Here is a 23,901-nt window from a genome sequence, read left to right on the forward strand (position 1 = left end):
AAACTCCAGCATCACTGAGTTGGATACTCTGCTGACACCGGCAACAACTTTACAACGTCTTCTTTTGACTCATTCCATAAACTACTCGGCCTAAAGCTACACCGCTTTCACCCACCACAGGCACTCCGGACCCTGGCTATTCTTATCGCTACACACGCTGGGACAGGGGGGCGGGGGGCGGCGTCCCCTGCCCCAGATCGGCCGGGCCGGCGCCTCACGCCGCGCCCCCGCAGCCCCGTCCCGCCCGGCGGGAGGAGCCGGGCGCTGCCTCCGCCGTGGCCCGTCCCCGGGGCGGTCCCCGCGGCCCAGTTCCTGGTGGCGGGGATGGCGCGGCGGGCGGCCCTCCCGCGGCCGCTCTGCCTGCTATTCTGCCTGCTGCGGCTGGCGGCGGCGCGGCCGCCCGCCCCGCACCTGGTGCTGGTGCTGGCCGACGACCTGGGCTGGGGCGACGTGGGCTGGCACGGCTCGACCATCCGCACGCCGCGGCTGGACGCGCTGGGGGCGGGCGGCGTGCGGCTGGAGCGGTACTACACCCAGCCGCTCTGCACCCCCTCCCGCAGCCAGCTCCTCAGCGGCCGCTACCAGGTAGGGCGCGGGCCGAGGGGGACGCCCGGGGAAAATCGGTCCCGGAGTTGTTGCACCGGCGCGGCGATGGCCGTGGGAGAGCCCCCGGGTCTCCCTCCGTCCCTCCGTCCCTCCATCCTTCCCCGGCCGCGGCGACGCCCTCCCAGCCGCTTCCCGCCGCCCTTCGCTGCGCGTCAGCAGGTAGCTGGTGAGGTGCTTCTGTCCTGCTTGTTCATGGCAGCTCCGTGTAGTTTCGCCTTTTGTATCTCATGTAAAGATGCTCTTGGGAGAAGGCTGCTGTACAAAAACAGTTGCGTTTATATGCAGACAAACTTAATTCACTTACTTCTGGCTTGCTAGCTCGGCAATAAACTAAGCGTGGGTTTAGTGCAAGTTGTTCTGCTCCAGTAACGCTGAGGTGCCCTCTATGCTTCAGCTGTATTAACAGGCATGGCAGCGTGTCGTGCGAAACATTCCTGTCGTAGTCATCTTCTGTTACGTACTTCTGAACTGGACAGGCGTGCACCCAGACGTGGAGAAGCACTATGTGCTCTATTTATGCAACTTGTTTTCCAATGAAGTGTTTAAATGTATCCTATCCTGTACATTCACCTTCACATGGTAACACAGATGTTACCATTTATGCCATCCTTGATGGAGTCCACACAGGCTGATCCTTAGCGAGGGTGTCTAGCTGCTTTGTAGTCCTAGTCATGATTTTTCCCATTTTTTTCAGTTGCACAGGTATAAGAATCGGACTTTATCATACTGCTATACTCTCCCCTCCCCCTTCTTTTTATTGCAACTTTGGCAAAAATGAGGGGTGGGGAGAGAAGATTACAGCATAGACAGAAAGGAGAAACTCCCTGTGGTGGGTTGACCCAGGCTGGAGGCCAGGTGCCCCCCAAAGCCGCTCTGTCACTGCCCTCCTCAGCTGGACAGGGGAGAGAAAGTACAACGAAAGGCTCCTGGGTCGAGATAAGGGCAGGGAGAGATCACTCACCAGTTACCGTCACAGGCAAAACAGACTCAACCTGAGAAAATTAATTTAGTTCATAACCAGTCAAATCAGAGTAGGATAATAAGAAATTAAAAACAAATCTTAAAACACCTTCCCCCACCCTTCCCTTCTTCCTGGGCTCAACTTCACTCCCCATTTCTCTCCCTCCTCCCCCCGCAGCGGCACAGGGGGACAGGGAATGGGGGTTGTGGTCAGTTCATCACACGGTGTCTCTGCCGCTCCTTCCTCCTCAGGGGGAGGACTCCTCACACTCTGCCCCTGCTCCAGCATGGGGTCCCTCCCATGGGAGACAGTCCTCCACCAACTTCTCCGAGTCCTTCCCACGGGCTGCAGTTCTTCACCAACTGCTCCAGCGTGGGTCCCTTCCATGGGGTGCAGCCCTTCAGGAGCAGACTGCTCCAGCGGGGGTCCCTCACAGGGTCCCAAGTCCTGCCAGCAAACCTGCTCCAGCATGGGCTCCTCTCTCCACAGGGCCACAGGTCCTGCCAGGAGCCTGCTCCAGCATGGGCTTCCCATGGGGTCACAGCGTCCTTTGAGTACCTCCACCTGCTCTGGCGTGGGGTCCTCCACAGGCTGCAGGTGGATATCTGCTCCACCATGGACCTCCATGGGCTGCAGGAGGACAGCCTGCCTCACCATGGTCTTCTCCAGGGGCTGCAGGGGAATCTCTGCTCTGGTGCCTGGAGCACCTCCTGCCCCTCCTTCTTCACTGACCTGGGTGTTTGCAGAGTTTCTCACATCTTCTAACTCTGGCTGCAAAAGCTGCTGTTCCTTCCCCCCCCCGCCTTAACTATGTTACCCCAGAGGCGCTATCGCTGTGGCTGATGGCCTTGGCCTTGGCCAGCAGCGGGTCCGTCTTGGAGCCGGCTGGCATTGGCTCTGTTGGACGCAGGGGAAGCTTCTAGCAGCTTCTCACAGAAGCCACCCCTGTAGCCCCCCCACCCCCCACTACCAAAACCTTGCCACACAAACCCAATACATTCACAAAGGGTCAAGTGCATTTGAGAAACTTCCCCTTGCTCTCAAAATGTCCTACACGTGCATGGTAACCATAGTGATTTGTCAAAGAAACTGTTCAGAATGAAAATAAATATCCTGTATAAGTGGATGTTATCTCTTGTTGTTGCAGGAAGGTTGTTCTTGGTGAATCTTACTCTTTCCAAGCAATGTTTATTCTGTTCCTAGAAACACCAAAAGTGAATAGTAAAGAATAGGAAGATGTAACAGACTTTTTTTTTTTTTAACCAACTCTTCAAATTGTTTTGTGTAAATTACCTAAAACATTTTTTTCATTTTGACTGTTTCTAGAATACAGTTCATACTCTGAACATGCTTATCTAGAAATGGCTCAGGGTTAACTGGACAGTGTTGCATCTGATCTTTAAAGTGCTCATAGTTCAGTCCTGATTTAAATTCTTCATATGCATCTGACTTGATAATTTAATCATCTTCATGTTGAACTTGTTACAAATTAGTAAAATAATATTGGATAATGTAAGTAATTTTTCTATAAAATTGAGGAGACATTGTGTACAGGAAATAATTATGTAGCAAATATGTGGGATTTTGTTTTGTTTTATCCATTGGTATGATTAATGATTGCTCAGAGATTTGAAAAAGTAACCTAAATCTGATCCTATCTGGAGCCGGAATTTGGATAGTCATCTTACAGTCCATAAAGAAAGAAGAGCAAAGGTATTAGTTTCTGAAAGCTATAGATATTATTATTGTTATGGTTATTGTTATTGTTGTCCTCTCCTTTTTCTTGCTTTCTAGAGACAGTGGAAAAAATGACAGTGCTTTGCTAGTTTGTGTCTTTCACTATTTTAATATATTTTTTTCTAATACTGCATTAAAAAAAAGAGTAAATTTTTCCAGCTCTTGTTTCAAAGAAAATTAGTAGCTAGTAGACCCTTTGTGAGAGTCTACTTACCAACTTGCCTAAGATCAGGGCTTATTTGGTTTAAAAGTGAGTTGAAAGTGTTGCTAAAGTGATGCTTTAAAAATTAATCATGCAGCTTGCTACACTGGAGTACTTAGTAGAGTTATAAAATCTGATGTCTTGTGCTCTAGAAGGTCTTGGAGGTTTTGTGCTTTGACAGAGGCAGATTGCTAGAAGTATTTAGTGAATAAACAAGATATTTATACTTGTATGTGTACATTTGCTGGCCTATGTTTAGGGCAGTGCATTTTTTGTTTTCTGGAGAAGATAGGGGAGTTGACAAGTCAGCTTACAGTACACAGTAACTGAAGACATTTCTTGCATCAACTGAAGTGTAGTGCTCAGAATATTGTTATGAGTAAAGCTTTTGTAAAGAGATACAAAATTCACCACTTGTTAAGATTGGAAAGATGTGGAACTATTAGAGGTCAGGTCTAGGTGATGTCTAAAACTTTTGTTATCCCCAGTATCCAAATGCTTTTTCTGTAAAAGTGCTCACACTCACTTTAAATATGTCAATAAATATATAAATGTGTCTATATAATGCACATTTAGAAGAGTAATGCAAGAAGCGCTCCCTCAGCCTTTATCACCCTTTCCTCCGGTGACTGTTCTCTGATACAGGCAAAAGCTCAGTAGCCTTTTTGCCCATCTCCATCCCATTTAAAATCTCTCGCTCCACGTTGAGATGTTGTCCCTAGCCTTCAAAGAGACTGTAATGGTAATTGTCACCTGTTAGATTTTTAGATGAGAATGCAAAAGGCTTTAGTTTTGGGGTTTTTTTGTTTGTTTGTTTGTTTGTTTTTAATTGCACTTGATTTATGCCTGGAAAGATCTTGTAAACCCCCTGTGGTCTTATTTCCTTGTCTTCCTCCATATTCCCCCTGTCCTCCCCCTGCAGCTTCCTCATCTTCCTTGGTGCTACACCAGTGAAGTCAGGAGACCCTAAAACTAATGCTAGCCTCTGGCGTACCTTTGTTTCTGTTTGCACTTGCTTATCGACTAGCCTATGGGACGGCGCTGCTGTGTTGTAACTAATCTCACGTCCTTCTTTCTTCTGCTAGATCCACACAGGCTTACAGCACCAGATAATTTGGCCGTGCCAGCCCAGCTGTGTGCCGCTGGATGAAAAACTCCTCCCAGAGCTCCTTCAAGAGGCGGGATATGTTACTCACATGGTGGGGAAGTGGCACTTAGGGATGTACAGAAAAGAATGCCTTCCAACCCGCAGAGGATTTGATACTTACTTTGGTAATGGTTACATTTAACTTGGGCAATAAATACGGTGTTAAAAGTGGTGAGAAACTGCCTGATTCTTCTAAGAATGGCAGGTTTACTATTAGTGTGTAAGTAAATCTATGCCTGGGTATACCTGTTTCCAAAGTATAACTGCTGAAAATAAGATAGTGCCCTAAAGACTACAACTTTAGTTGCCCAAGACTTACAACTTATTGAAGAAAATATCATAATTATTGAGTGGTTCCAAAGAAAGTATTTCTCTCTTATGATCTGCATTTGATTTGGTTGCATGACGGTTAGAAGATTTAAGGTGTAGTGATTGGTTTGGTTTTATGTGTCCTTAATCTGAACATTTCGTGTTAGATCAGACAGTAGACATCAGTTGCTCTGCAAATAATGCTGCACTTGTAAAAGCCGATATTTTTAGGAGAGAAATAGACATCGTACTGCACTGTGTTCATGCTTTGTGAGTAGAGTAACATTGGTTTTCCAGAGCCTCTGCAAGGAAGATGGTGTGAGAGCCTCTATAAAACAGTATCCAAAAGGTTTGTTGCAGGAAGGCACAAGTTCATCGTCTTCAAAATAACTTTGCAAACTGTTGATAGTACTGCCTGGGATCTTTTTGACAGCAAAGTTGTAGATAGGCTGGCGCTCCTCATGAAATCTTACACTGGGACCGAGCAGGCTCTTCACGCGGGGGCCTTAATACAGGCTGGCCCTGGGCATGGTTGTTGGGTGCCCAGTGTGACATTATTTTTCAGAGAATGCAGCAGTTTAATATCCTACAATGCTCAGGTAATTCCAGTAGGTGTTGATTGCAATTAAGGGGCATTTGATTCTTTGGCAAACTTGACACAGTGTCTCTGCCACTGGGCACTCAGAATGGAAAAATGCAACTTGCAGCTCTGAGTACATTGACGTAGGCAGTCTGCCCACAAAATGTCTCCTTATGCTTTGAAGCAAAAGCCGTTTTTTCCTCCTAAAAATGTATTAGAAATTTATATTGTATTTAAACCAGAAGTTCATTCTTTTTGTACATACTTTTTTTGCACAAGTAACTATACTTGAAGCTGCTGAATAAAAATTCAAGTGAAGTTCCACCATTTTGGGTTTTGTCCCCAATTTTAGCTTGGTTTTACAGAACTTAAGAATATATTTTTTGCAGGTTCATCTGGTTTTTTTGAGGTATTGGGGAATAAATCTGAAATCTAATTTCCAAAGTAATCATTACTGAGATTAAAAAAATTTGGAAGATATTTGTTTCTGATCGGTAAAAAACAAAGGCACTCAATGCTTAACAGAACAGCCCTTGGTAGGAGCAAATCTATACCTCTAGAATTTATGCATAGTTTCTTTTGGGTATCTTTAAATAATAATGTCTTTTTTTCACCAGTTGGTGTCAGCAGTGAATCAGAAGTCGCTTTACAGCTGACAAAAAAAATGCTTCATACTTGGATGTTTCTTAATAAATAAAAAAAAATAAAATAAGAACTTTCTAATGGAGAAGTCTTATGTGAAAATACAAATATACAATATGATACCAGCTCAAAATCGGAGTAGTACATGGTAGGCCACTGCCGTTGCTATCAGTACATTAGTTTAATGCTAATGTATTTGATATCGAGTTATGAATATAAAGTCATTGAACTGCTTTCAAAATGTTTCGTGTTTTGAAATTACTACTTGCACTAGCAATAAAAAGTCTATGAATTATTAATCGTTGAACTATTAGACCTGTCAGGGGATGTCAGTACAGATAGTAAAATACTGGATGAGTGTTTCAGCTCAAAACCACTAAAATTTTGACATTTATTTTTGACTTTTTTTCCCCCCAGTGTATCTGTTTATGTGACATTATGTTGGCCCACTTATTTGACATCTTTTCTTGTTCTAGGCTATCTTCTGGGGAGTGAGGATTATTATTCTCACAACCGTTGTGTCCTCATCAAGGCAAAAAACATAACACGCTGTGCTCTGGACTTTCGAGATGGAGAAGAAGTTGCAACTGGGTTTAAAAACACGTACTCTACTAATTTATTCACAGAAAGAGCTATAGATCTTATAGCCAATCATAAAACTGAGAAGGTACAGTCAGCAGCTGTTACTTTGATAACTTTAGCACTACAGAATGTTTAAAAAAAAAAATAGAAATATTAATGGAGAGAGCTGCACTTCAGCTGTAGTTCGGGGCTTTTCAGCAGGGTGTGCAGAGCTAAATGTGAGAAGTAGCACTGGTAAAACTTGCCTTGTCTGCTGTCAGAATCAGCTTTGAGTGCACAGCCCTGGCCTGCTACCCTCCTCCATTTCTTTTTTAGTAATACAAATAATGAATTTATAGAAATGATTTAGCATGTAGTTTGCTCTTCTGAAAAAAGAGAAGGGAAAGTTTAACAGTAGAAGTTTCGTAGAAAGAAACTGTTAACTGTGTTATGAAGAAAATACATACCTGATGTTTTTCCACAGCTTTGCAAAAGTCCTTTATCAAAGTTTTATTAGTTTATGTTTAGGGATTAAAAGAGAGAAATGTAGAAGAAATCAAAACATGTTGCCTGCAGCTGTTGATGAATCAGGGCTGCTTTTGCTGCAGTAACTTCTGCGTTTAGTACTTTATGTTAAACTAATTTCCATTCTATCCCTTCTACCCCAGCCCCTCTTTCTCTACCTCGCTTTTCAGTCTGTCCATGAACCTCTTGAGGTCCCTGAAGAATACATGAAACCATATGCTTCCATTAAAGATGTAAAGAGGCGCCATTACGCAGGGATGGTGACTCTTATGGATGAAGCTGTAGGAAATCTTACTGATGCTCTGAAAAGATACGGTCTTTGGGACAACACCGTTCTTGTTTTCTCTACTGGTAAGTTAATTTAAATGTTCTTTCAGTAATAAATTTGATACAGTGTCTAACAAGCTGACTGCTGAGACATCTGGCACCTCTGTCCTTCCTCCATATATTTTCTAACTACAGAAGAGTGATGAAAGTGAAACAAGACTTTATACCAGAAGGAGCAGTTTCTCTCCCCCTTCTTATGGCTTTTTCAGACACGATGAAAACAACTCTAAAGATGTGTCTGGGCAAATGGGGGATACTCCTATTGCAGTAAAAACAGCATGGTAAAAACTGAGGAGTATGGTGAAGTTGGAGGCATCTTACTTGCCACTGCTGTTACTGAGTATCTGTCAGAATTGAATCCCTACTGAGAATGATCTGCAAAATTCATTTGTCCTGAGCTATAGGTAGCCATCTGATCAGTCTATAAATTGTGACATGTTGCATGAAGCATGAACAGTCAGACAGCAAGCAGTTTGAAGCCAAAACTCTTTCTTTCCCTTACTTTCATATAACATGTAATTTTTATCTTGCTTGAAATATTTTACCGGAACCTTACTCCCGTGAAGCAAAGGTCTGTTAACAAAAAAACCTTAATATGTGATGATACAGTCTAGGCTGCCAAATTACAGGCTAAGTTTTTGTATGTAGTAGCACACGATCTGGTTTCTAGATTACTAGGATAATGCAAATAATACATTACAAAGCAATCTCCCTTGTTTCCAAATTAGGAATGAAGCAGAACCTTTTTGAAATAGAGCTGCTTGGCTGGGTTTCAGGAACATAGTTGTTCTTGTTTGTTTGGGAGTGGGAAGTAGCCCTTCAATGCTTACTGTTACTCTTTCACCCAGGCTTTACATATTAGGGCAGTCAAAATGGCAAATTAATTTTCTGTGAACACTTAAAAAACCCAACAACAGCAAACACCCAAACCCCAAGTTTAGGTGAAAATGCAGTGATGTTTTGAGTTTAGCAGCTGCTTCCTATAGCACTTGGATCTTGGAATTTAATTTTGCGTCCAAACCTGTTTGCCTTATGGTGTTACAGTTGTGTCCAGGTTTTGGCTCTAAAAGGATTTGATAACTCTTCTATGCCTGTTTCTGTTTGTGATGTTTTCATATTTAGAACTGAAAGTAAGCAAAGCCATATGGAAAATGATACCAATATTTATTCCATATGGAAAAAATCCAGTCTTTGCTGATGGGGTCCTGGTAGAGTTATTTGAGTAATGTTTGTTCAGTGTGTTGTGGAATAAAACTAAAGACATCTGAGTTGGAATTACAGGGTAAGACTGAATTAAAAAGACAAATTTATTTTTTTGTTTATCAAACACTTTTTCCAAACAATGACAGCATACCCTGCTTTTAACGGTAGTTATCTTGCAATCAATCACAAGTACATTTCAACAAGAATCAAACAGTCAGAAGAATCCAGTGTCTGCCCTATCTAATGGGACTTTTCTTGAATTAACTGACATTTTAAACTGCCAGAAGTGGAGTTTAGTATGATTGAGATGCAGGGAAATTGGGCTTAGATCAAGCAGGCCATGGGGCAGTGATTTGGTTTTTTTTCAGTGTTCTCTCTTCACTTCAAACAACTCTTCTTTACAGGCATAAAACATTGCATGAATTAAAGACCCAGTTTCCAAAAAACAAATGTTGAAACCATTAAGCATTTAAAAAAAAAGCAAAAAAGGAAGCGTGGAATCTATTCAGCTTTTCTGTATTATATTTATCATTTTTGCAGATGGTGTGTTTTAAAATGGGCGTTGGAAAGTGGTTGAAAAGAAACACAAGAGGGTCTGCAGTTGAGCGTCTTGTGCAGAGAATTGTGCTGTGTGAGATCTCTCTGCACAACTTTCAAGTCCTTTGTAATTGGGAGTCCTAGTGTGCACTGGTAGCTATCATACAGGTATATACTTACAATATGATACTACCTTCAGTTCCTGAGGGCATGCCTGCTCGAGAAAGCTGTGCCCCCTCTCCCTGCCCCAAGTGCTCTTCTGGGACTGGGAGACCCTACTCTTGCTCAGTACAGCAACACAGACGCATTTTCCTCTACGATCAGGAATTCTCTCCAAGAAAGTTCTTCCCAGTGGTGGGGCTAAGAATCAATTTACGGATTTGAATGAAGACTGCAAGGGAGAATCTAGGGAAGGATAAAGTGTATGCATAATTGTAATGAGCAGTATCTATGTAGTGTCTACTGTAGTATCACCATAGTAGTTAAAGACATAGGATCATATCTGTTTTGCTATAAACCTTTGTGGTTTGATAACTGTAGTGTTGGAAACTTGTAGAGGAAAAAGAAGTGAAGACCCTACTTTTATGGGAGATTTTACTAGATTCATTACTATTCCCTGTTTAGTTGTGGCCAAAGTTCACACTTAGATGTTTGAATCTCTCACTGTTTCAAAATCCCCCCCCCCAATAATTTACAAGTGATCATTTGCTATTATGTGCTATAGCATTGTAACGTACGGTGTTCCGGTTGATTCCTTTACTGTGAAGTGTTGACCCCAAAATTAGAGATCTCTTTTTAGTGGGTGCTCATTGAAATACTCTAGAACATGATATAATCTTTGCTCTCATGGTAGATTTCTTTTTATTAAACTCTTTCGTGTTTTTTCCTATTTGTATATGTTATGGCTCAACCAGGATTGCCTTGAAAACATGCCAGTTGGCAAATGGAAATACTGCACATTTTAAAAGAGCCTTGTAAAATATATAGATGAACTCCAGTTCCTCTTTAAAGTGGCCTGATGGAGACACTGGGCCAAAAATGAAGTAATCTGGTCATTAGCAAAGTCTGACTCCACCAGTATATTGTGTAAATCAACATCTCTGGTGTTTTTTTGAACACATTCACGAGCTATTTCTACAGGTAAATAAAAAAAAAAGAAAAAGATGAGCTAGTTCAATGGTATGTGGTGTTATATCTATGCATCAAGTAGTAGCTTGAAAAGTTTTGACTGGTGTGATATGAAATAGAATTTGCTTTTATGGAGCACCTTTTGTACTGCAGATACAAGTAAGTCTATGCTACTTAGATCAGTGGTGAAAATGATGTCATTGCCTGTTCAAGCAAAACAGATAAAAAGGGATGCGGCACTGTCTTGAGTATCTGTGGCCTTTTATCCACTTGAAATCAAGAATGAGACGTAGATTTATTTTTCTTTCTAGGAAACTTAAGAGACTATAACTACCAACTTTCCTTGATTTAAAATAAATAACGATCGTAAAAACATTCAAGTGATACAAGTCTACCTCAGCACTATTAACACTGTCTTAGAGTCCAAATTTTGCTTCAGATATAGACCTATGATTTGAGGTAAGAAGTGGGGATTTGCTGCAAATACCATGTGTTTATAGTTTCTGCAACATATTACAAGTAATTTTGGTGGAAACTTGCCAACATTAGAGCAAAGGAATATGAACTTTAATTTCGGTTCTGTATTAAAGCTACTATCTTTTGCTTTATTTAACTTTCAGCTTTTTAATATACTGAATAATTTTGGAGCAAAACTCCTTACCGCTCCTTCTTCCAGTATGTCTGTTAATTCTTGAATGTGGATTAGCACTGTAGTGTCTGGTAGTTGCCATAAGAGGGCTTTGAACAGTAAAATACGTGGAACTTTTCAAGCCCTGGTTTACATTGCTAAGAGGAAACCACATAAATCCTTTCCATAATGGAACATGTGACAGTGATGACTGTTTTCACTCCAAAAGAGGGTCTTTTTATCGTTTTAGAATTATGATTAATAAGAGCACAGATTGTTTTGGACATACTGATGTTCATACAGTCTTTCTCACACTCTTGGATTTTTTTTTCCCCAAAAATTTCATATTACCCTAATAAAGACTTTTTCTCAGTCTCTCTCTCTTTTGTTTTCTTTTTTTTTTTTCCCTTCCTCATTCCAGCCAGTGTATTGTGGCTTTTGTCTAATAAAATGTCAGGATTTTTTTTGCTTATTTCCAGCTTCTACGTTGGTTGAAACCAGGGATTTGACTTTCACTGTTTCCCTGAGGGCAGTTTTTTATCTTCTCCCTGATGTCTTTGTTCCTGAATGAACTCCCGCTCCTTCTCTTTTGCTGGTAAGGGACTTCAGAGAGAATTTTAATTGCAGATTGTCTAAGCCAGCTGAAGGACAGATTGGTTAGAGCAGTTATTCTCTGGCTGTGGCGTCAGAAGTGCTAATTTTGAAGGTTGTGTTGTCAGAATTTTTTAGTAAACCTGCTCAACTACAGATCTGAAAAACCTGCTTTGATTGGTCTTGTCAGGAGGTTCTGAGAGGTTCGGTGCATTGCCAGCGAGGAAGATGTCTGGGCATCTACTGCCTGAGCATCTACTGCTTTCTAAGAGGAAAGCACAGATGCCTCAGCTGCAAGCACCTTCAATCAAACTAGTTATCTGAGTCCATATATTCCCAAATAATACTTTTTTATTTCTTGATTATTAAAGCTTGTTATTATACAGGCAAAAGTTGCGGCTGATCGGTGTACTTGCATCGGTCAGAGTTGTTGCATGTCAATGATAAATAGTGAAGGTGCATGTGGCTGGTGTTTTATACTCCAGTGTTGGCTTTTATTCTTTTTTTAGGCTTTTACCACATTAAAGTATGGATGGCAAGGATACATTTTTGTTTTTTAGAAATAAAAGAATATCTTCTCTGCCATATGATGCAGGTAATAGTAATGAGACATCTAGACTCATTTGTACGAATGTATTATCAAAGGCGGAAATGTTATCTTTATGATGGAAATTAATTTCAAAATGAAAACTGAGAAGGTGTTGATAGTCAATACTCTGTTTTAAAATCCTGTGAAAACCCAAAATGTTTTGTAGGAAATGTTTGTTTATCTTCCCTTCCTTCTCAAATTAACCCCTCCCCATCCACTCTGCTTTTTCCATGTAAAACCTAACACTCCAAAACTGAGTTCCTGAACAGAGGGTGACCTTGTGCCGGAGACACTCGCTTATTTTTTGCTTTGTGTTTAAAAATTCCAGCATGAGCAGAATCTTGAATTTTTGTTCCTGTTTTTAGCAAATGCCAGTGCTTAAAGTAGAGTTCACTTGTAAATGAAACTCAGAAGTTAATTTTGCCCAGAGTTGCAAGCTGGCCATTTTTGTGTAAAGCTTGGACTTTAGCATGCTAATAGATATCTGAGCAAAGTTTTTCTTAGACTGACTGAGGTGAATGCTGAAAACAGCGCATTTTACATGTTAACATGTTAACAACATTAAATAATTTCCCACAGCTCTCAAACTACAATTACTATTAAACTATACAAGTTTGTTCTCCGTAACAGTGTTTAAGAAGCTACTATTCTCTGTGTCAGAACCTTCTACGCCCAAATCAGTGGTGTCGGGTTCAGTGCTCTGTCACTGGGACAAGTCCAGTTTTCTTGACTATGTCTCATTTAACTTGATTACTGCAGACATACGAACAGTTTGTCAGGTTATTCCCCTCATTTTTAGGTTAAAATTTCCCTCTGTGTTTCTCTTGTGTTTAGTGATGGTGAAGGCTAGTGTAGATCTGACACAGCAGGGTCTGTTAAATACTGAGACCTGTTTAATTACTGAGACTGCTTACAATGAAAGCATTCGCCTGAAACTGCCTGCACTATGGTTGCTCCTATCATGAAAGCTGTACTGGGAGGGGGAAAAAAAAAAAAAAATAGAATTCAATAGGATGAAAAAGGATATTGTTCACATAGCTTTTGTAGGGCTAAATTTGTAACTATTGAAATCTTGTGTACATCGAATGCATTTTTTTCTATGAGATCAATTTTCCCTTCCCCCCACCCCCCCACTTTAGAAAAGTCAGGAGAGTAAAGAGACAGTTCTGGTGAGTTACAGAAAACCATAGGGGTTGATTTATCTGAGCACAACTCAGTAAAAGTTGCTCAGCAAATGGTGCTCTGATGCAGGAGAGGTATTATGTTCCCTTGATGAAAAATAAAAGCCCTATGGGTGTATTTAAAGCACAACAAGAATTAAATTATCAGAATTTTGTAGGAGAAGATGTAGTTTTCTGTTTCTATTGTCTCTCTAATAGAAAGACTTTCAGTAGTTCTTCCATGACACACAGAAAAAAATCTGTATTAAGCACTAAATATATAATAGTGCATCAGCACTCTGAAAACACTTTTTTGAGTGGCTTTTCTGCACCTTATATTGAACCATCAAGGTTACTCTTTCCACTGAGAGTATACAGCATCAGACTGAAGTACACAACAGATGTCTTTTCATAAACTGATGTTAACCAAATGATTTTGGTTTGTTTCGTTGGAAGGATATGTTTTGTGTTAGCCATCGGAGGGAGTGTGCTTTCATTTCTGCCACACTTGCAGCATGATTGAAAAACGCAGCAACAAATGGATCTTTCAGATGCAATATGGGGAAGCAAGGAAGAACTTGAGTTCAATTTACGGGCAAAGTTTTTCTCTAATTCATGCTGCGAGTCTCTTATCCGCAGTGTAGATCTCTGCTGTGTATTCTGTACTCTTTTTTTTTTTTTTTTTTTCCCTAATGAAACCTCAATGGGAGTTCCGTGCTTGGAACACATACAGAATAAGCATTATTCATGCTGTGAAGATCAGAGGGGAGAAATTTTCCCCAAATGCGATCCTTTACTGCTATTATCAACAGCACTCTCTGTTTAAATGTGAGTCACAACCATGAGCTTAAATCACACAAAGGAAGGGCTCTGAAGTCCTGTTCTGTGACCTAGACTTTCAGCAAGAATGTTTGAGGTCAAAAATGAGATGCATTTACAGAGCTGTGCATTGAAGCTGTCTAGCGCTTGCTCATATTGTGTCTGGCACTAGTAAGTGCTATTTAATTCCCTTTCATATATACAAAATTCACCCAGAAAATTAAAAAAGGTTTAAAAATAATTAAAAAAAGCAACAGCTAACTGCCTGTTTATATTGTTGATATGAACAACTGATTGTAGTGTTACATCTAAACTTCTGTGTACGAGAATTATTCATGTAGACTTCTCTCCTGCTTGTATCCATCACTTCATTTTTAAATAAGTACTTATTAAATGGTACGTAGTGGTACCATGTCTGCTAAATAACTGTGTGGGATTTTAAACACTTGTATCAGTGTTGCTTGTAGTTCCCCTTCTTTGCTTTTTATTACTATGAACTATTTTATTACTATGGACTGCCTCCATAATTTCGATAGTATTTAAACCAAAATCATACAAAGCCCATTTTTGTATTATGGAGTAGAGGTGTCTGCACTTCATGTAAACGTAACTGCTGGGGTTTGGCTTTTATGTAGTCTCCCCATCAGATATAGGCAACAGCAAGAGATGTATAGGGATATGGGTTTTGTCCCATCTTCTGTCTTTTGTTTATCTTTGTCTGAGGTTGTTTGCATGTTGCATGTTACTCCTTTTTATTTATTTTTAGTTGCAAACTTCAGAAATCTGCTTTGTAGAAATATTGTAGTGTTAGTCACTTCATTCACATGCTTGGTTTTCAACAATATCGAGATACTAACATTGTTAAATTGGCTTCTTGAACTCTGTGAGTTACATATTAAATAATTTCAAATTTAACTTTTAATATACTTTCCAGTTCTGCTTCAGGTGGATGGACCTTCACACTGACCTCCATATGGTTCTGATTAAGTTTAAGAGCATGATTGCTCATAAAGCCCAAACCTTTCAAAAAAACACTAGATATATAACGTAACAAATGTTTACAGATTTCAGCTGTGGATGAATTGGGTACGCCATCTTATTTCTGCCATCTTTTTCTATACTTGTTACACTCATTATTGTTTAGTTGTTGTGGGTCAAAGGAACCTATATGGTCACTAGTATTCAAGGTTGAATTGCATTTGATTTTTAAAATGCAATATTACAATATCAGACAGAAAAATAAAAAAAAGTGAGTATAGGAATACAAAGTCAGAATTACACAAAGGAGAGAAAGAAGCAGCATCTCCAGCTTAGTGGTTTATACTGTTTTGGATCAGTGAGACAAAAGTGGTTGAAAATCTGTCCTCAGTCCGTCATCCCTGTAATTCATCGTCTCTTAAGGGAGCTGTGCTGCCTGGCTGACGGTGCCACAGTGGTAGGATCACTTTAGATGCTGTGAGAATCAGGATTGGAAGTGTGGTTCTGCTTTTGCTGTGTACAACTTGTGCTACTACATTAGGAGATTTTACAACAAGAAAAGGGGAAAAAGTCCCAAAACTGTGTGAGTTTGAGTTTCTTTTTAAGCTTTCATCATTCTGAGCTCAGGCGTTGCACAGTGAAAATGTATCAGTAACTTGAGGAGAGGGTAGGAACTTGCTCCTTTGTTATTTTACTGGGACCTGGTGGGTATGGGTTACTGTCTGTTTTCCTGATTGTCCATGTAAGGTATCCAAATGGTGAAACGTCTTCCACTTTCTGTGGGAGACTGCCTCCTAATGTAACACCACCAGCAATTTCAAAAAAGCTTAGAAAAACTGTAAGTAAATAAGCTTTCCTGGTTTTCTTCACAACTCCTACTTGCATGACTTTTAGTATTTCTTCCTTGTCCTGTACTTTGTTTTAGACTACCACCATGAATTTACATATATCTTGGGTGCTGTTAAACTACCAAATACTATTAAAGGTACAAAATATTAAGATATAGCCAAATACATGCCATTTACTGCTCAACTAGTTTCTTAACCAACATTAACAAAGGACATAGCTACAACATCTCTTTTGTATATTGCCATTATTATTTTAGAACCTAAATTACTTCTAATTACTTCCAGCTCTTGAACTTTGAATATGCAAGGAAAAGAAGAATACTGCCTTTAGTATCACTGGAAATCACTCAGCAGAGTGGGTATATACTAAATCTGTCATGTAGAGCACCAATATTTTTTAATATCTGCTATTATGTTTTCTTAGAATAGCTTGATTTTATAGAATCAGAGAATTGTTTGGATTGGAAGAGGCCTTTAAAGATCATCTAGTCCAACCCCCCTGCAATGAGCAGAGACATCTTCAACTAAGATCAGGTTGCTCAGCGCCCCATCCAAACTGGCCCTGAATGTTTCCACAGATGGGGCATCTACCACCTCTCTGGGCTACTACTTCCAGTGTTTTACCACCCTCGTTGCAAAACAATTTCTTCCTTGTAGTCTGAATCTACTGTCCTTTAGTTTAAAACCATTACCCCTTGCCCTATTGCTACAGGCCCTGCTAAAAAGTCTGTTCCCATCTTTCTTATAAGCCCCCTTTAAGTATGGAAAGGCCACAATAAGGTCTCCCTGGCGCCTTCTTTTCTCCAAGCTGAACACCACCAACTCTCTCAGCCTGTCTTCAGCACCTGGAAAGGTGCTCCAGCCCTCTGATCATCTTCGTGGCCCTCCTCTGGACTTGCTCCAACAGCTCCATGTCTTTCTTGTACTGGGGACCCCAGACCTGGATGCAGTACTCCAGGTGGGGTCTCACAAGAGCGGAGTAGAGAGGGAGAATCCCCTCCCTTGACCTGCTGGTCACACTTCTTTTGATGCAGCACAGGATATGGTTGGCTTTCTGGGCTGCAAGCACACTTTGCTGGCTCATATCCAGTTTCTCATCCACCAACACCCCCAAGTTGTTCTCCTTAGGGCTGCTCTCAATCCCTTCGTCCTCCAGCCTGTATTGATACTGGGGGTTGCCCCAACCCATGCGCAGGACCTTGGGCTTGGCCTTGTTGAATGTCATGAGGTTTGCATGGGCCCACCTCTGAAGCCTGTCCAGGTTCTGGCATCATGTCCCTCAGGTGTGTCAACTGCACCACTCGTATGCAAACTTGCTGAAGGTGCACTCAATCCCACATTCCATGTCATTGATGAAGTTATTAAACAGTACTGGTGCCAATATGGACCCCTGAGGGACACCACTCATCATTGATCTCCATCCTGGACATTGATCCATTGACCACTACTCTCTGGATGCGACCATCTGGCCAATCCCTTATCCACGAAACAGTCCATCCATTAAATTCATCTCTCTCCAATTTAGGGAGAAGGATGTTGTGGGGGACTGTGACAAAAGCCTTACAGAAGTCCAGACAGATGATATCAGTAGCTCTTCCCTTGCTGACTGATGTCTCCCTAGGTTGGTCAGACAGGATTTGCCCTTGGTGAAGCCACACTGGCTGTCTCAAATAGCTTCTAGGAGAATCTATTCCATGATCTTCCCAGGCACAGACGTGAGGCTGACAGGTTGGTAGTTCCCAGGGTTGCCTTTCTACCGTTTTTAAAAATGGGTGCAATGTTTCCCTTTTTCCTGTCACCAGGGACTTCACCTGACTGCCATGACTTTTCAAATATCATGGAGAGTGGCTTGGCAACTACATCAGCCAGTTCCCTCAGGACACTGGGATGCATCTCATCAGGTCCCATAGACTTATGCACGTTCCTCAGGTGGTCATAGAACTGATCTTCTCTTGCAGTGGGAGGGACTTTGCTCCCCCAGCCCCTGCCTTGAGGTCCGTCAACTCGAGAGGTGTGGGAAGAGAGGTTGCCAGTGAAGACTGAGGCAAAAAAGATGTTGAGTACCTCAGCCTTCCCCTCGTCTGTTGTTACTAGCTTGCCAGTCTTGCTCGTCATGGTGGGGACACTTTCTTTGACCTTCCTTTTTTGGCTGACATGCCTGTAGAAGCCGTTATTATTATTCTTCGCGTCCCTCGCCAAGTTCAGCTCCAGTTGCGCCTTGGCCCTCTTGACCCCATCCCTACACAACCAAGCAGTGTCTCTACACTCTTCCCAGGATACCTGTTCCTGCTCCCACTGCCTGTGCATTTCCTTCTTGCCCTTTAGTTTGACCAGCAGGTTTTGACTCTTTCATGCAGTCTCTTGCCTTCCTTTCTGGATTTCTTACACCTGGGGATTGAGAGCTCTTGCACTCTGTGGAAAGCATTGTTAAAGTTTCCCCAGGGGTCCTATTGACTAACTCCTTGAACAGCTGGCAGTTTCCTTTCCTAAAATTCAGGGTCCTGACTTTATTCTTCGCCTGTCCCATGTCCCTCAGGACTGTGAACTCCACCAGTGCATTGCACTATAGATCGTACAAACACTCTGGTGGGAATACTTAGCTTTTTATAATTTTGCATTTCAGTATTTCTTTAAATAATTGTTTAATAGAACAAATGCAAATAAAATGAAGTTTGAAATTTTATATACATAAATTTTTAGATTTCCTTTCTAACTGATTAATGTTGTTTGGAACAATGCAGAACTATCTCACACAAAGCTCTCATATTTATTTAGAAATATTGCTTCTCCAAGACACTTACTTTGTCAATCATGGACAGCCTTTGCTTCTATGAAGCAGTATGGAAACACAGGGAAAATCTATCATTGATTGTCTCGGGAAAGAAACCTGTGATGTTGTCTGGTCTGTGTTAAGAATTTAGAAGAAGCTGCAGGCCGTGCAAGACAGCCTTAGTCAAATAAGTAGTATCTGAAAAAGGTTATTTGACTCTCTGCTGAGGTGTTCTGGATCTGTTTTCCTTCTCTGATTTTTCATTTTTTTCATACCTATATATTCATATAAACTATGGTTTGGTTAGTACATCTGTTTCATATATTTATGAATATTCCAGAATTAAAGTATCTCCAAATAAACATGAGAGAAGGTGAAACTCTACAGAAGAAACAGAGGTTTTCCAAATAAAAGCTCTGAACTACTGTCCTTTGTATTCTTTTCTCTCTCACACTTTCCATTATTCCATGTTATGCTTATGCATAAAATATAATACAATTATATTTGTGGATGATTTCACTTTAGCATGTGTTAAAGGAGTTAGGTTTTTCCCTCTCTGCCTTAATTCATGGGAGAGTAAAACCAGCAGAATTTATTTGAGTGTCAGAATATAGATGTGCTGAATGCCAAGCAAGCCATTCATTTTACAGATTTTTTAATTAAAAAAAAAACACAAAGAAACATTAAAATCCATAAATGCATGTTATTTATTCCAAATTACAATTAATTTATAGTAAGATATTTCATCAGTTAAAAGCTGGTTGACTTTAAAAGTGGAAGGAAAGTTTTGTGTCATAATTTCTGCTCTTGCCTGTAGATTTTCCTGATCATCTGTTTCTCAAAGATTTAGAAGGGATTTAAACTTAGATGGGCCTAGTGTTGCCCATCTCCTGTGTATGCGGAAAAGAAGGAATTATTTGATGAAACAGGATGTCGTGATTTAGCCCCAGCCGGTAACTAAGCACCAGGCAGCCGCTTATTCTCCCGTCCCTTGCCCCTAGTAGGATGGGGAGGAAAATGGAAAAAAACCTCATGGGTTGAGATAAACAGAGTTTAACAGGATAACAAAGGAATAATAATAACAATAACAACAACAACAACAACAACAACAAATGCAATTGCTCACCACCTGCAGGAAACGTGATGCCCAGTTTGTTTCCGAGCAGCAATTCCGCCTCCCGGCTAGCTTCCCCAGTTGTATCCGGAGCATGATGTTATACGGCAGGGAATATCCCTATGGCCAGTCTGAGCCAGCTGTCCTGGCTCTGCTCTCCCAGCTTCGTGTGCACCTGGCAGGGCGTGAGAAGCTGAAAAGCCCTTGACTTAGTGTAGGCACTACAACTACCTAGCAACAACTAAAAACATCAGTGTGTTATCAACATCATTCTCATAGTAAATCCAAAACACAGCACTATACCAACTACTGGAAAGAAAATTAACCCTATCTCAGCCAAAACCAGGACATAGGGTTGGGAACTATAATGGAAGGCTTTAATATTGGAAAAAAAAAAAAAAATCTGTAAAATAGCTAAGGCTAGAAGATGGTCCATCTTCAGAGCTACTAAAATTGAGCAGCATGAGTTTGAAAGTAACTGCACACATTAGTCGTGGATGCTAAGATTTGGCCATGGGTGAGTGTATCAGATCATGTAAATATCTGATGTGAATCTGGCTTGGAGAGCTCTTACTGCAGTGTTTGTTGCAGGTTTTTTTAGCTCTTTGTACTAATGCTGGAACTAATAAGCTAATTTCCCCTCCTTTTGTAAGGATCCTTGCTTGTATTTACAGTTCCTTACATCTCAATCTTAATCTTTCCTCTGCTTTCTCTATATGTTCCTACTAATTCTCTTTATGTTCTTTGCAAATCTCTGCCTCTCTGGACACCTCCATGTGCCTCCTATGACTGGAATATCGGTCTTTTACTATACAGCATCTATTTTTACATTTCTTTTAAGCAGGAAGAAACACTCCCATTTCTTTTCTGAACTTGGAGCACTGCTGCCATGTGGAGTGCTGCCTGTGCCTGCTCTTAGGTTTGACCTCAAATTGCATTTTCTCAAGTTAAAATATAGCTAGAGCTTTGTGCACATTGAAGTGAGCTGACCCTGAATTCTGTATTAAGATTCCAAAGTTGCTTGAACTTGGTTGGGAAGAGCCAGAAATCTGCAGCAGTAATTTCACTTCTATTTTAGAGTAAATGGTTTTAACCAGCTACACTTAAAAACAAATAATGCAGCAACGGTAGTGCATGTTCTTCATTATTAACTTCTTGTGTTATGTATGATCTACACGTTTAGACTATGCAGAAGTTTATTACTGATCACTGCAGAGAACTGTATGTATTGGAGCACTGCACTGATTCTGGTATCTTGCAAGAAGATATTTTATCAAATTAATAATGAAATAGTTAGAATATGTTGGCACCTGATACTAAAAAATTAATGACAGTTTTAATAGTTACATCTTCTTAAGTCTGCTTTCTGTTTGTACTGCAGTATTGTAACACATTTTGCAATCGAATAAGCATTTGTAACAAGTGTTAAGAATGACATCTTCTGCATTCTTTACTGTCAAGCCCAAATATTTTCAATAGTATTCTTCCATGTTCTCATGGGGGTAAAAAAAAAAAAGTAGCTTCCATTACTTTTGTCATGAAAGTTGTACATGGTTGCAGTTGTGCCTGCAAATGATGTGAATTCATATCTGCCTATTTGAATGTATCACAGATTACACTGCCATCAAGCTGTATTCCAGTGATTTCAATGGATTGAAAAAGCAAAGCCTTTGTTTAAAACAGTTTAATAATTACATTTTACTGACTACAAATGGTTCACATTGACTAGGAGATATAAACCGCTGCTGGCCAACAGCTACAGTTCATTAGGAAGTCAAAGGTAGAAGAAAGAATGCAGATGCAAAAAAATTAAAAGGAAAAATGCATGCCTCAGGAGGAAGAATAGCTGTGCAGACAGTGATGGTGATGAGTGGTGCTAAGGTTAAGGGCTTTTTCTGCCCACAGGTGCCTCCTTTCACGGGCGATTGCACCTGAGTTTTCTCAGCTGCGTTCAGGGACTGCATGTGGCTTCCTGTGATTCTCTCCAAGTGACCTTGGGTAGCTTGAACATTTTTAATAGTTACAGTAGTTTTGGTTTATCAATCCAGATAGTTTTGATGGAACTGTGTTAAGAGTAAGCACACGTGCAATTATACCAGCCTTTTTAGGGACTGTTGACCTTTTGTGCGATCTGAGAGCTTTTAATTAGCATAACTCTTTAAATTAGTTTACTCAGAGCCAAAAGAGCACATCTTGCTGCAGCCTGAGGCAAATGAGGAGGGAGGCTTTGGGAAAACATGGACCTGAAGACCTCGACTAATTTAATGGGTCACTTATTCTGTAATCCTGCGAGTGACTTGAAGTTGGATTTTTGAAGAATTAGTAACTCCTTTGCCCAAGAGGGAGTAGGGGGAAGATGGGACTTCTGGACTCACATATACAGGTCAGGTAGTGGTTACTCAGGAGAGCAGAAGTCCTTACGAGGAAGATAAAACTGCAGCTATAATTGTGGAGATTGGGGGAGCTCACCACACAGCCAGCATCCCCTCTTGTTGCACCCTTGTTTGCAGTGACCCTGCCTGTTTGACTGAAATAGTAGATCTTTGCTAAGTAAGTTCGGACTGAGCAGGCTGAGGAAGGTTCATGTGAGTGGTTTGGTCAATAATACAAAAAAAGATGGTAAATTCTGACTGTTGCTGGCATCAGGGATGTGAAGCTATAGCGGACAGACTCCTTTTGCACGCGCAGGTTGAGCCATAAAGTGGATACCTTTTATCACTTTAATATCTCTACAACAGATAAGGAATTTGCAGAGAAAAGAAGACAAGACTTCTTCTGAAAATGAATGGATTAACTTATTTCTGCAGTATGGGTGTACTGGGAAACACTTGGCCATCCAAAGCTAAAGCTCTGCTTATAGTGAAATACTATAATGAGCAGAGGAATCTGTTAGTGCATTGTGGATGTTCCTGCTGCTTTCCCAGTGTCAGGAATGGAACAGAAAACTAGTTAACCTGTAAAGAATAGAGTTTCCAGGATAAACGTTCTAAGCAATGATCATTAGGCACAAAAACATCAAAACCAAAACGCCCACCAAGAGCAAAATATGCAATTTGACTATTCCTTTGAACTCTACAGTTGTTTCCATTGTGCATATGAGCAGCTTCCCTTTGAAATCACTGAGAGTTATATGTGTATATTTGAGGACTAAATGTAGTCTGTAAAGCTAGATAGTTGCCAAGAGGAGAGCTTTCACAGCTTCAAGATTCAGGAAATATGATCAAAAGTGGCAGAAAGTTCAAGGATGATGATATTGGAGAAAGGTTGGATTGTGCCAAGAGGAAATTGCTGGTGACCTTGCTGAACTACCACGGTGTCTTGCAGGCGTATTGCAGAGGTTCAAACATGGGAGCAATTAGAAGAGGGCATGTTTTGGCATATAGCTGGGGGAAAAAAAAAAATCACAAAGTTGGAATAAAATAATTTTTATCAAATTAAAATTTTGAGTTTAAGTGCTCCTTCTTGTCACTCACTTGAATGTACCATTGATGTGACAAAATTAAGGAGGAGGAGAGGAATGTTAGGCACATTGTGAACACTAGGGATTTTTCTGTTTATTTGGAGAAAATAGGTTCAGTTTTAGCCAGCTTAACATCCTTTTTCTTAGATTTAGCAATGTGTTATTCAACCATTATTACCTATCACCCAGGAAGGATGTTAAAGAAGTAAATAACAAGTAAATAATTAACTCTGAAATATTCATTCAGCAAGTATATTCTCTGCCATTTCCCCATTGTGAAAACATAATTCATTGCTGAAAAACAGATTTATGAAAACTGGTTAAAAATGTTGCTTAGATCATTAAAGGAAAATTCATGTAGAAATCCATCTCTTCATTAACTGTGTTTCTATGTCACCATGTTACCTTATCAAATAATCCCTTTCCTCCCCTGTAAAATGGATTGCATTTAGCAAAAGCTGAGGTAGCTTTTGGGAGAG

General features: G+C 40.6%; 1 protein-coding gene across 1 annotated transcript in view; it reads left to right on the top strand.

The window, feature by feature from the left end:
* The first annotated feature begins 313 nt into the window (after nucleotides 1-313).
* The window catches only part of ARSB (arylsulfatase B), a 69,592-nt gene continuing 46,004 nt past the window's right edge, over nucleotides 314-23,901 (top strand). The window contains exons 1-4 of the mRNA XM_054811054.1: nucleotides 314-585; nucleotides 4,592-4,778; nucleotides 6,661-6,851; nucleotides 7,414-7,621. Of these exons, the coding sequence (XP_054667029.1) occupies nucleotides 325-585; nucleotides 4,592-4,778; nucleotides 6,661-6,851; nucleotides 7,414-7,621 (847 nt within the window). The 5' untranslated portion in view covers nucleotides 314-324. The remainder of the gene's footprint in view (nucleotides 586-4,591; nucleotides 4,779-6,660; nucleotides 6,852-7,413; nucleotides 7,622-23,901) is intronic.

This window comes from Grus americana, chromosome Z (genome assembly GCF_028858705.1).
Source record: "Grus americana isolate bGruAme1 chromosome Z, bGruAme1.mat, whole genome shotgun sequence".
NCBI lineage: Eukaryota > Metazoa > Chordata > Aves > Gruiformes > Gruidae > Grus > Grus americana.